The sequence below is a fragment of the Rhinolophus sinicus genome, chromosome 15 (assembly GCF_057876585.1).
Source record: "Rhinolophus sinicus isolate RSI-liver-muscle chromosome 15, RSI-T2T, whole genome shotgun sequence".
Lineage (NCBI taxonomy): Eukaryota > Metazoa > Chordata > Mammalia > Chiroptera > Rhinolophidae > Rhinolophus > Rhinolophus sinicus.
This window is the reverse complement of record NC_142515.1, coordinates 1,348,219-1,360,816: the sequence shown is the minus strand read 5'-3', so window position 1 is coordinate 1,360,816 and position 12,598 is coordinate 1,348,219. Positions and strand designations below refer to the sequence as shown.

The following is a 12,598-nucleotide window of genomic DNA, read 5'->3' as shown; positions in this document are numbered from 1 at the left end:
CCCCTGAAAGGCAGCACAGTCCTCTCTCCCAGGCCACCTCAGGCGCTGGCACAGCTTCTGACTTCTTAGGGGACTGAGGAGCTCCGTGTGATGCTGGAGAAGGGAGCTCACCGATTCCGTCATTAGTGAAATGACTGCACGGATCTTTCTTAGCTGGTGTTTCCTGAGCACATGTCTCTGTCCTCATGACCCAGCAGAGCCCCTGCAGAGGCTCGGACCCCACGCTGGGCGTGCTGCCTCTCTTCTCAGCCACGGCATCTCCGCGTCCACCCAGCACCGCTGCCCCTGCCTTGGAGACTCGGAGACTGGCTGGAATGCGCTGGTTTCTGGGACCACCATATGCTCGCCATCTTGGTGCCCTCTCTTCAGCTCACACGAGGACGGTGGACTTGGGGTGTCGATCAGAAGGAGAGACAACGGCGCTGATGCAGTGGATGGGGAGCATCAGGCAAAAGGAGGGACCAAGGATGACCCCTCAGGGTTGGGCTCCAACTGGCCAGACTGGGTGCAACGTACGGAACTGGGGAGCACTAGGGGAGAATCAGGCTTACGCAGGAGACTACGGGAGAGACCCGCTCCTTTGCTCTGTTCTATGAGCAGGACCACGGGTCGGGCATCAGCGCCGCCTTCACAGGCAAGCGTGATTTGAGCTGTCCATTAGCTAGTGTAGGGGGGGCAGGTTGGACCTAAGGAGCGAGCGGCTGAAGATAAAGTGGGGGTCGGAGGAGGTCCGGGACCAGGCTGGGGCACACCCGGTGTCAGACCTGTGTAAAGGCTGCACACCCCCGAAAAATGTCAGCAGGAAAGGAAGGTGCTCCCAGAAGGGACATTTCAGGAAACAGCCCAGACGCCCACAGTGGAAGGAACGATGCACGTGCAGACTCGTAGGAATGAATGAATGAATGAATGAATGAATGAATGAATGAATGCTAAACCAAAGCGAATAAGACTGCACAGCAGCGACAAGCATGGTGGCCATGACTTTAAGAAAAACGTCATTTTGAGCAAAATAGGCAATCCGAAATTCATGAACTATGACGACACTGATGTAAGATTAAAAAAACCAAAAACTCAGCAACATACTGTGTAGAGACAACACCTGTGTGTGTGGTGAACACGTTATAAAGCGGCGAAGCAATGGCTGCCCATATGTTGAAGAGTGAGTGTCCCTGGGGCGGGGGCAGGAATCCAGGCTCCCGGGAGCATTGGGGGGGAAGTGCCTACCTTCTTAGGGTCCGAGGAAGAGATGGGGGCCATTGTACGGCTGTTCTTGCTACTTGGTGGCAACATGCAGCTGTGGTGTGCGTGACGCATTTGCAGTTTTCTTTTCAAAGTGAGTTGAAGCCCACAGTGGAGACAACTCAAGAAGCGGAAGTGCCAGGTGCGGGCGTCTCAGGACGTTAGCAAGGAATGGAGCCAGGAGGCGGGGGGGGGGGGCAAGGGAGGAGCTCTCTGGGCACACTTGCTGTCAGAGGGAGCCATTCCCGCCAGCCCCTTTGGATCCCAGCAACAGGGTCTCGTTTAGCAAACGCTGCCCCTCCACACTTGTCTGCCATCGTGCCAGCCTGACTGTCTGTTGCTGGCATCCTTAATGCGAGCTCATTTGTAGATAACAGTCTTTGGGTTTCTTTTTTTGGACGTTTCAATCCAGTGTGTGTTCTACTGAGAGTGTAATTCCTGTCAGAAACACATATGTCTTCCTCACAGAAGCCAGCTGGGTCTCAGACGTTTAGGAGTGCGAGTTATTATGCTGTTCTGATATTTTTGTCTCTGAAAAATCTCTAAAATGTTAATATGTATTATGACATTTTCTCTTCCAGTGGAGGCGGAAACTATTCCTGGATGGAAAAAGGAATGACTGCACCCCCAATGGCTGGGTCACTTGTCACAGAGCCTGTGTCGGCCCCGATGGGTTCCCCGGAGAGAAGGCGACAGTCCCCGAGAGGCGGCGCACTGGAACCCCCGCTCAGGACTCCCCTGACTTGCTAAGTCTCCTGGCAGGTAAGTTACTGACGGAAAAAAAGTCACTTCCCAGCTGCTCTGTGGCAGGACAAACTGTTACATTTAAAGCACCCAATAGCTCTGGAAGCCAAAGGACAGGTGGCAAATGGCTTCCAAGGCAGATGGCACTTTGGAATCGTTGCATTGGATCGTCGCTTGCTCTCCTGGCGACCAGAATGGTCACTCCTAGCCGCCCTTGTTCACTCAAATGCTTATGAAACGGTGGGCAAAGGTTTAACGGCAACTACATCATCCTTAAAACAAGAGTCGCCTCCTGCGTTTCATCCAATACGGGCCGACGCTGGAGGAGCACCACACCTTTATCCCCCAAATGGGTGCCCACTTCACCCCTCAGGATTTAAGCCAGAGAGAGCAGGTCTTTCATTTCCCCCTCAATCAAGTCCATGTTCTCCTTCAGAACTGAGAAAGAAACAGGTGCCAGGTACGTTTTTACCCTGAACGTGCTCCTTCTTGAACCTGAAACTACCGCTGAGCAAGATTGTTCAGCTGAACCTGCCGGAAGGAGACGCAGACGCCCGCTCTGCCCACTGCGCTTCCCCTGCTCATGCCGCCAACACAGCCCATGTGTCCAGGCAAAGGCCCCCTGCGCCCACACTCCCCTCCACCTCGCCTCAATCCGGGAGCAATCTGTGAGAAACCGCATTAGAAATTACAAAAGGAAAAGTTTGTACCGACTTGTCAATGTGCGTACAAGGTGGAGAGCGGACACCAAAGTCAGGGGACTGGTGAAGCATCAGGCCACAGAGCCGTCAGTGCATCAGACGTGATGGGCGTGCCCTGGTGCAAACTGGGCCGGGACAGGGAGACACGGCCCCCTGGCAGGTGGCCAACAGGATAGGGAAGGGGACAGGTGTGAGCAGACTAACACGAGCATAAGGCCAGCCGCTACCCAGGCACGCATGGTCCTTTGCAAGAGCAACAGCAAGTGCTGGCTTTGGCAGCAGCTGCACAAGAAAACCCAGCTTACGACCGAATTAGGAACGGGTGGTGGAGTTCTCTAAATGATGTGAAACTGAATCGCATTACAGGCATATAATTAAGTGTAACTCACGGCTGATCTTCTCTCCAGCACTGAGCCATTCCCTTCAAAGCCCCACAGTTACTGGATCACGAACTCCCCCAGATGAAGGTGGACCGTTCACACAACAATACAGGTTTTGACAGTGTGGACAGAGTTGTGAAATATTAACCGGGGCGTCTCAACACAAGCACTACTGACATGTTGGGCCAGACAACTCTCTGCCATGGGGCTGTCCGGGCTTTACAGGATGTGGGCAGAATCCCTGGTCTCTACCCACTAGATCCCCGTAGCAGCCCTCCCCCCAATCTGTCCATCCATTGAAAATACCCCCAGGGGTAAAACTGTCCCACGTTGAGAATCATAAAGCTAAAGTATGTGGGGCTTCTAGATTATTTGGCTTTTATTACCAAGTGAAGGGGGTGAATGAAAGAATCTAGTTCATTTATCTAAAATGAGAATTATTATCTTCTAAATAAAAACAGGGTTATTCATCTGTAGACATATTAAAGTTCATGTGCTTTTACAAAATCAATGAAATACGGAGCAAATTCCACAAAGAGGTGCGTTTTTCTTGGTCTACGAAATCTGTTGTGCTATCAGTGGCATCCCATCTCCTCCCCCTCCCCGGCCTCGCCTTTGACAGGGTATTTTGTCCTCCCCTGCCCCGCCCCCGCCTACCTATTTTAAGGAGTGTCAGGGATTTCCTAGCGGGCTGCCTGAACCCCCATTGAGAATGTTCACCAGGGCAGCCAACTCTTCAATCTCACGGAATCTCATTTATGGGGTGACTGACAATGGCTAAACACCAGCCTTGACACACAACTGGTCTCCCCTCAGCCTCCTTCAGCCTTGGTTTTCAGAAAGTCCTCAAGGGAAATTCTGCAAAGGCTTTCACGTGGGCACAGCCAGTCTCACCCACATGCTTCCTGCTGAAGTCAGGAGGGAGCCAGGACACTACGCGGTGGTCCTATCTCCCCGAGACCCCACTTACCGGGGCACCCCAATCAGAGCCGCAGTCTTCAATGCCTGGGATCGGCACACCGCTCAGAGGCCCCCCACCAGGCTGGGGTCACGGGTCCAGATCCAGCCTCTACTGCAGAGGGCAGCATTCGGACCAAATAGACCAAAAGTGCAAGGCGGTCTTAGGACCGCTTTCTGAGCGCCGCCCCTCTCCTCTGTTTGACAGCCCGAGCTGGCGGTTACCTCCAAGACAGATAACACTGATGCTTGTCTTTTCCTAACTGAATGCACATTGTGGCAAATTTGATTACAGAGCCTCATAAAGTGCAAACATGGAAAGATGCCTAATTATTATGTCACTTTATAAATCCTAGGAGAGACATGGAAAGTGAAGCCACTCCTGGCCTACAGTGTTTGGTTCTTTCTAAGATTAATTTTCTTGAAAAATAGTAAGTCATCCTTAATAAATGTCAATGGATTGATGGATTTTAACCAAAATCTTGACAGAGCTGTAAATTATATTCCACACAAGAGATTATCTATGTGTTTTATTTATTTGCCCATCATACCCTAAATGCATGTTCACCAACACGCTGAAACAGAAATAAGACTTTGTTCTTGAGAATACAATGTTCTGGTGAGCAACTAATTTATCAACTAATTTATCTCCCCAACATAGAGACATGGAAGCCGGAGGTCCAGTGTTGAGAAAACCACGTTAGAGTCACTGGAAGCAAGGTCAGCAAACCAGAAACACTGCCCACACTGGAAATAACTATAACTACGTTATTTCCCTTTCTACTATGAACTCAAAGTATATATAGGTATATATACTTTTTTCTCATATAAAGTACGCATATGCGTAATATACAGAAGGTGCCAAAAAATGTATACATATTTTAAGAATGAAAAAAAAACTATTAAAATTACGCTGATGGTAAACACTTGAGCACCTCTTGTAATTGCAGAAGTCAAACGTGACTTGTATTCATCTTTTGTTATCAGTATATATTGAGTGTTACAATTTTAATACAGTCTTTTTTGTTTCTTAAAATGTGTATACATTTTTTTGGCACCCTCTGTACATATCTCACCATCTAGTGACGTTTCTATTACTGATAACCTAGCAAGTCATGATACTAATACTAGAATTAGAATGCCAGCACTAGTTGTAGTATACAATTAATATTAGATTTCTGTTCAAGGCTTACCGTTATCACATGAAAAACTAAAACTAACATAACAGCACTAGCTCGTAAGGTCTGAGAACCACTGTCCTCCCCATCACTGCTGCTTGTGTGGGGGAACAACCTGAATCTGCATTCACGAGGATGCTTCATAGGCACACGTGTGTAGCTGTGGACACATGTGCACAGCAGTCACGACCGGTGCAGGGCGCAGCCTTCCACCTCCTGAGCCCAGTACGCACCTCAGCACCATGCAAGACCCCAGGATGTCCATGCAAGACCCCAGGATGTCCACCCCCCGCTGCCTCCACACCCTGGACTTTTCAGAAGAGCTCACCCACTGCACTGGAAACACAAATGCCTTTGTGGCCATCATGTCATGGGCTTTGTGGGCTGCACAGAGGTCCTGCTGTGGTGGGCAGGCCCCCACCCCATGCGCACAGAACCGCCCTGCCGCACGCCCAGGTGAGACCTGGCTTAGAGAAAACGCCATACGAGTCTCAGCATTGTCCTTTTCTGTGACTTATCAATTTAGACACTTCAGCACTTCCTAGCACATGGCTCCATGCTTCATGTAAGGAAATTACAAGTTTCTCTGAGTCTGTGCACTGTTAGCTACCTCTGCCCCGCCTCCCCCAAAGAGTTAGCGAGGGAAGTCTCACTTCCTCAAACAGTAACCGTAAAACTCGTGTTGTAGCACAAAGTGCCCGAGTTGATGTAACGCAACCTTGTTGAATGGAACCGAATGCATTTGTGTAGTTTAAAGATGAGCAAACCTGCTACCAGAGCCGGGCGTGGGTGCCCCTGGCACGTGAGTCCAGGCAGGTGGGCACCTGCCGGCCGGCTGCCCCCTGCCTCGTTCCCCACACTGTGGCTTGGAACCAGCTCAAAGCTTTGGGAGACCACGTTCTTACTTACCAGAGAAGGGGGCAGTCCGCAGGGGTATTTTGAAGGGTGCCAGTGTCAGGAAATGGCACGGCTGCACGCTGGAGGGTGACGGGCCTCCCCGGCCCTCGGGCTCCACGGAGACCATGGCCGCGGTGGCAGCGATGGTGATGGTGGGGCTGCTGCCAACGGGCTTGAGGCTGCTGTGGCGGCCACCTGCAGAACAGGACGGGATGTTCAGCACGGGGATGCCCAGTGGCCACAGCAGACAGAGGACACTTCACTATGCAACATGCGAGCACCCAGAACACAAGAGCAGTGCAACCCCCTTTCCTGACGCCCACGCCACATACAACGATCCCAGAAATAAACAGCGAGTTCTCAAAATGTCGGTGGTGCACAGAGCGCACACACGGCCATGTGATGCCCAGCGAGTCACAATGCTGAGTCACCAGGGCACATGCCAGCCTTAGAGAGAAGGGGCTCGGCTGCAGTGCACGTGTGTCACATACATAATCGGAGACGATGGTGAACAGTGTGTGATGGCTGGGAGCAGCTGAGGAGGCCGGCTGAGCCCCCGAGAAACACATATACAGTGGGGGAGGGGTGTGGGGCGGGGCAGTGGTCAGCACGCAGGGGGGCTGCCACAGCCCACAAGGTTCAGTTGGTCCCTGAGCACGTGGAGACACCCAACACCCATCTCCACGTGGGGATCCCCTCGTGAGGGGTCAGGCTCCAGACTCAGAATCCAGGTTGGTTTTTCTATTTATTTATTATTGGGGAACTGTGTGTTTCTCCAGGGCCCATCAGCTCCAAGTAGTTGTCCTTCAATCTGGTTGTGGAGGGCGCAGCTCAGCTCCAAGTCCAGTTGCTGTTTCAATCTTTAGTTGTTGGGGGGGGGCGCAGCCCACCATCCCAGGCGGGAATTGAACCGGCAACCTTGTTGTTGAGAGCTCCCACTCTAACCAACTGAGCCTTCCAGATGCCCCCAGCTTGGTTTCTTTTTTCTTTTTTCTTTTTTTTTTTTTTTTTTTGGGGGGGGTGTTGTTGGAAGAATTTGAAAATTTGCTTCTGTCTCTGCTTTTTTCAGTAAAGTTGTGTGTGTGTTTTTAAATGGAATCCTCAGTCCCTGAAATAGTTGTGGTTTCTAAGAAACAGTTTGTAGGACCAGCTTACATCGGCGGTAATCTAGTTTAGCCAGTTCTGGAAAGCAGTTGAAAAATATTAAGGTTTTAAAAACCTTCATGTGTTCCCATCTTTTGATCTGGCCTTTCCCTTCCTGAAACTCACCCTCACGTTCAAGGCCTTCAGATAAAGGTTTGTCCTGAGCAACTGGAAATACCAGCAAGAGGCAAAGGGTTGTGTGACGATGGCCTATCCACTCCATGGACACTGCATAGCCAGTGGCATCGTGTCAGGAAAGAGCACTGAGTGCATCTGGGGACGGCTCGCCACTGTCCCGTAAACAGGCAGGTGACAAACCGCACTACTGCCACACTGCACTGCCATTCGGTCACAGACCTGAGTGGCTGGCCTGCTGCCCAGCATGTCGCCCCCACCCCAGGGACACAGGGAACCACACGAAGGCCTGCCTCAGGGAGGGGACACGCGGGGGCTACCCCTTCCTGTCCACTTGCTTCATCGTTAGGGTGACAGTGCCATGGAGAAAAGTAAAGCAGGGAATGGCGACTGAATGGTGGGTGGGTGTCAGCTCCCAGTGGGGCTGTCAGGAAGGTCCTGTCATGAGATGTTACAAGATCACTTCCCTCGGCACTAAACGGCCTTCCCAGCCCCCATGGTTAACCGCAGCCCAGCGTCCCAGGCAAGGGACTTGTTGGCCACCCACCTGACCAGCGCTATCACAGGGGTCGCCCGCTACAAATCATCACGACACATGACTGTGTGCACAGACGTTGATTTCTGCAGGTTCCGTCCTGGGACAGGTGCCCAAGGCCCGAGTGCTGAGTGCACGTCAGATTCATGCAGTAGTTTGGTGAAAGCCAAAACACTGCCAAACCCCACAGAACGTTTCTTACTAAACTCGGCTTTTCTCCCACGGGATCTCCTCCCACGGGTCAGTTCACAGGTGTTTCGACCGGGGATTAACTCCCCGGCTGCCCTGTTGAGACAGGGCCGCTGAGGGGGCACAGTGCCCAGGAAACGTGCCACTCCGACAGCCTCCCCTCTGAGAAGACGGCGCCAAACCTGACAACCTGTGGTGTGCTGCCTACTACTGTTCAAGATGAAGAGGATGGTTTAGCAATGAATGAGAAAGGCACGAATGGTGCTTTAAAAGAAACAGATGCTAAGACAAGACCAACTTGCAGATGGAAGTGTGGCAACATTGTTACCCCACGGCTTCTGTTGTGAAAAATGACATGCCCACGGACAGGAGAGTAAGGAAGTAAACCTTACCTGCCTCTCAAACACGTGGACAGACACTTTTTCACTTGTTCTGACTTCATTTGGGTGCATATGTAAGTGCAACACTGTCCAGCTAGTTCACATAGCGACTGAGTCTGATCAGTGGAGACAGAAACTTAATGACCAATATCGATAAAATGATTGTCACAATTGGTGGCTGAACGGTCTCAGCGATACTGACATTAGAACCAGATCTGCTGTGAGAGCAGAACCTCACACCAAACCTCCACCAGACGGGGAGCACCCGTGAGCTCATAAACGCGTGTGCATGTTGTAAGTGAGCAGAGTGCATGCCGGGAGGCCAGTGCCAACAGACTCTTACTGCTGGGTGTGCAAGAGAAAAGGGGGGCCCATGGGGGGGCTGCCAGCTGCTCTGCACCCTCCTCTCTGTTCCCTCCTCTGCCCCCACCCCCGCCCCCGGGTCAGGCATCTATCAGCATCTCTGCACGCCAGACCGCACACGGCTTGCGCCTGGAAAGACGATGCAACAGAAGCCACCGATGCAAACAGATAAAGGCTGCAGGTCCTGCTGCTCGCGGAGCCAGCCAGGAGGGGCACGGAGCCAAGGACAGCCCTGGGACGCCAGCTGCTCCCCCGAGGGGCCCCGGAGCTGCCTGGGAGGAGGGGTAGGCGCTCTATCAGGCGTGTGGCTGATAAATAATTACCGTAACTGGCTTTCCCAGAGGGCTGCACAGAATCCCTGAGCTGAGTACATAACAGGGAGATGAGATAGGTGCAGCCAAAACCCAGAAGAAACTGCTAAGCCAGCTAAGAGATAAGCCAGAGATGCTATCCCACGAGGATTATTTATAAGAATCGATGTTTTAAGCAAAGCAGTAATTAACCGAGTGCTCTCTGTGCAGATGGCCAGAGGAGAGCAGGCCATCAGCTGCACAAACCCTCTGGGCCCTTCGCTTCCGCTTTTGCCATTTCTACCGTCATCCACCTCCTCTGATGGCCAGATGTGCAAAGAGCCGTGTTCGCACGTCTTACCCTAGGTCACCCCGTGAAAGACAGCGTCCACTGTCCCTGTTCGCAGCCAAAGAGAGTGGGGGCTCAGTGAGGTTTAAGAGACAAAGGCCCCTGGAGAATGAGGGCACCTGGCTCTGTCTGACCGAGTCCCCACCCTCCTGTCTGAGACACCTGGGCACCGCAGAGCCCACCCTGGGTCCGTGTGCACAGGGGCCTCTGGCAACGCCTGACACACTGATTTATCTAAACCTCGGCAGCATGGGCGTGCAGGTAGCTGCTGTGTCACCCACTGTAGTCTCAGGCGTCCTGGCTGTTGACACTCCCAGAACCTGCCTCCCAAGCTGGAACCCAGACAGTAGCTGGGTTTTGTCTTTCCAGGATTCAAAGGTGAGGAGAAAGGCTAGTGGCCATAAGAGCTGGGACAGTGCGACAGTCAGGGGCTCCAGAACCATCCGGCATCAGGCTGAGCATGCAAATTGGGCCAGCACTGTACAAGTTCACGATGCCCGCTCAGGGGGCCCACGCGGGGGTTGGACGGAGCTGCCTTCTCTCGTCCCCTCGGGATTTTCTCCTCTCTCTGGGCATGACCTGGACAGCCTGCTGTCCCCCCACAGAACCAGTCACTGCCTGCATTCTTCAGAGGCCGAGAGCGAGAAGGCAGCTGGGGAGGGCCGTCACCCCTGGTCCAGGCCTCTGGCCAGTATGCCAGAGAAATGCTCAGCTGGGAGGACACTCTGGCATTGGAGAGTCACCAAAACTAGGTTGCGAATGATAATGGCCAGTGGATTGCAGAGTGGATAGAATGCTAACCATTTAATTTCAGCAAAAGAGCGGGCGGGAGGCTTCTGCGGGGTGGCTCCGTCTTGGGGAACTCCGTGTGGGAGGAAGGCTCCCAGGTCTCAGGGTGGCACAAGGTGCGGAGGACGGAAACACTGGAGAGTCTTCTGCTGAGGAGGAAACCTCGCCTGACAAACGCCAGCCCTGTGCCCACTCTGCTGAGCCCCATATTCAAGAGAATGAACATTCGTTTGTGATGTCTATTTAGCAAATGATTTCAGCTCCGGTGGAAACCCTTCAGGCGTTATGTCTACCAACTGGTAATTATTGCTGCAAAAACGATGGTGTGACCAGACAGTGACTCCGGAGGCACGTGTGTACGGCGGGTTTCACTGGTGGGGGGGCAGCCCAGGGCCTCCAGTGGGCACGTGTGGGCAGAGGGGGAGCTGCAGATACTGGCGTCCAGAGCACAGGACCTTTGGTCCTTCCTGTCCTGAGAGCATCGGGTCCCCGTGCCTGGGTACACAGCTGCCAGGGACAAGCACACCCATCAGTATGGAACCCACTCCTTTCAGGACCCCCCTTTCACATAGTCACCCCCATGTGCATCTGCCTCCCCAGGGGACCCAGAGACCCACAGCACTCGGGCAGCGGCCCTGAATAGTCTCCGAGTCCAGCCAACCCAGTGTGAGCCAGGCACAGTGGGTGCTGGAAACCCCTCTTCTCAAGTCTTTCCAGGAAATAAGAAAATAACGTCAGGGTTTGTCCCCAGATACAAGTCAGCAATGAGAGAGATAAGCATCCCAGATGAAAGCTTCCCAAATAGAAAGAAGGTAATTTGCTGTCAAGGCTGCCACAGAAGAAATAAAAACCCCACAAAAGCCTCTTGCTTCCTACATTTGGCATAGTGAGTGACAGGTACTCGTGTGACACAGAAGAATAAAACACCGACATGCACCAGAGTCAGAGAAGGGATGTCTGTTTGTCCTGGTCTGTTGTAAGAGCATCTCACCCGTGGTCACTCAGCAGACACTGGGAAGGAAAGAATCTCACAAGTGCATCTCTGGAAGTGTCCACATTTTCACACTCTGGAAGGGTCACTCAGTTTCTGCAAGATGATATTCAGCAGAGCCCAGACTACGAGGACCAATCAAGCACACATGACAACCGTCGCTCGGGGAACCTTCGCTCAAGGAAGATACCCCAGCACCTTCCCAAGCTCGCCTGCTAAACGCTCCACCCCAGGAAAACCGACATGAGATGATGGCGAACTTTTGCTTCACTTCCCTCTGCCTCCCCTCATTTAAGGTATTTGGAAGGTGACTTCTAACTTTACCCACACGGGTCCTTCTTTGTTTGGGCTGATACACAGGCAGGACGCATCCGTTACGAGACTGCTCAGCAAACGGCTGGTTTCAATCTAGCTTTCAATTTACAACTTCGTTAGGAACCAGTTCTTCCCAGCATGAGGTGCGGCTGTTACTCGACCTGTTTAATCTAACGTTGTCCACACATCACACACATTTCAGGTTCTGCAGTCCCCTCCCGGTCCCCAGAGTTGGGAGACCTCGTCCACACCACTGTATCCCATCTCCCTCCTGCTTTTCCACGTGAGCTGAGCCAGAGCCAGGACGCATCCCACCTCTTTGCGTCGCCACGTGCCAGCTTCAATGAAAGTGGGAATGACGGAGCCCAGCCACCTGTGTCCACCCACACTGCCAGGTCCCCCATTCTGAATTGTCATCCTGGGTGACTGGGTAGGCTCAGGGCCTGGGACTGAAGCCCCAGCTGTGGGCACAGACCCTGAAGATCCCTCCGTGGTGCTCTGAGCACCCCCTCTCCCCGCCGTGATCAATGATCCCTCCAGGTTATTGGCCCCTGACCATGTGATGAAAGGTGCCCATGCTTCCCAGCTCCCAGCATGGAAGGGGCCGCCAGCCAGGTTAAGCCAGCTCCTCCTCCTCCCCGTGGGGCCCTCCCACAGCCCTAAAGAGCAGAGGGCTCAGCTTTCTGTGTCCCTATCGGGGACACCTGATGATGTAAGCTCAGCTTGCTCGCTGGATCCTGTCACATCAGTACAAACAAGCACCACCCACTGCACAGAACGACAAACATCTAAGGCCTGAGTCACCCCGGAATGGGCAGGCACTGAGCAGGAGCATAGAATGGGCTCTCCCGCCCCAACAAGGCCAGGACGCACAGGTTACCCAAGGCTAAGAGGGTAGCAAATTCACTTAGCTTTGTGAATCAGGTTAGAAATGCTAATTGATTGTTATCTTGATGATTTCAAGTAACTTGGTGCACAATAATTTGAATGTCCATTTTATTAAGAATAGAGATTAATGGCACT

At 52.6% G+C, this 12,598-nt stretch overlaps 1 protein-coding gene across 5 annotated transcripts in view; it reads right to left on the bottom strand.

Moving 5' to 3' along the window:
* Nucleotides 1–12,598, bottom strand: part of TCERG1L (transcription elongation regulator 1 like) — a 403,196-nt gene that overhangs the window by 102,134 nt on the left and 288,464 nt on the right. For all 5 annotated transcript variants that reach the window (XM_088791740.1, XM_088791741.1, XM_088791742.1 and 2 more), the window contains one exon: nt 6,109–6,291. In XM_088791740.1, the coding sequence (XP_088647866.1) occupies nt 6,109–6,291 (183 nt within the window). The remainder of the gene's footprint in view (nt 1–6,108; nt 6,292–12,598) is intronic.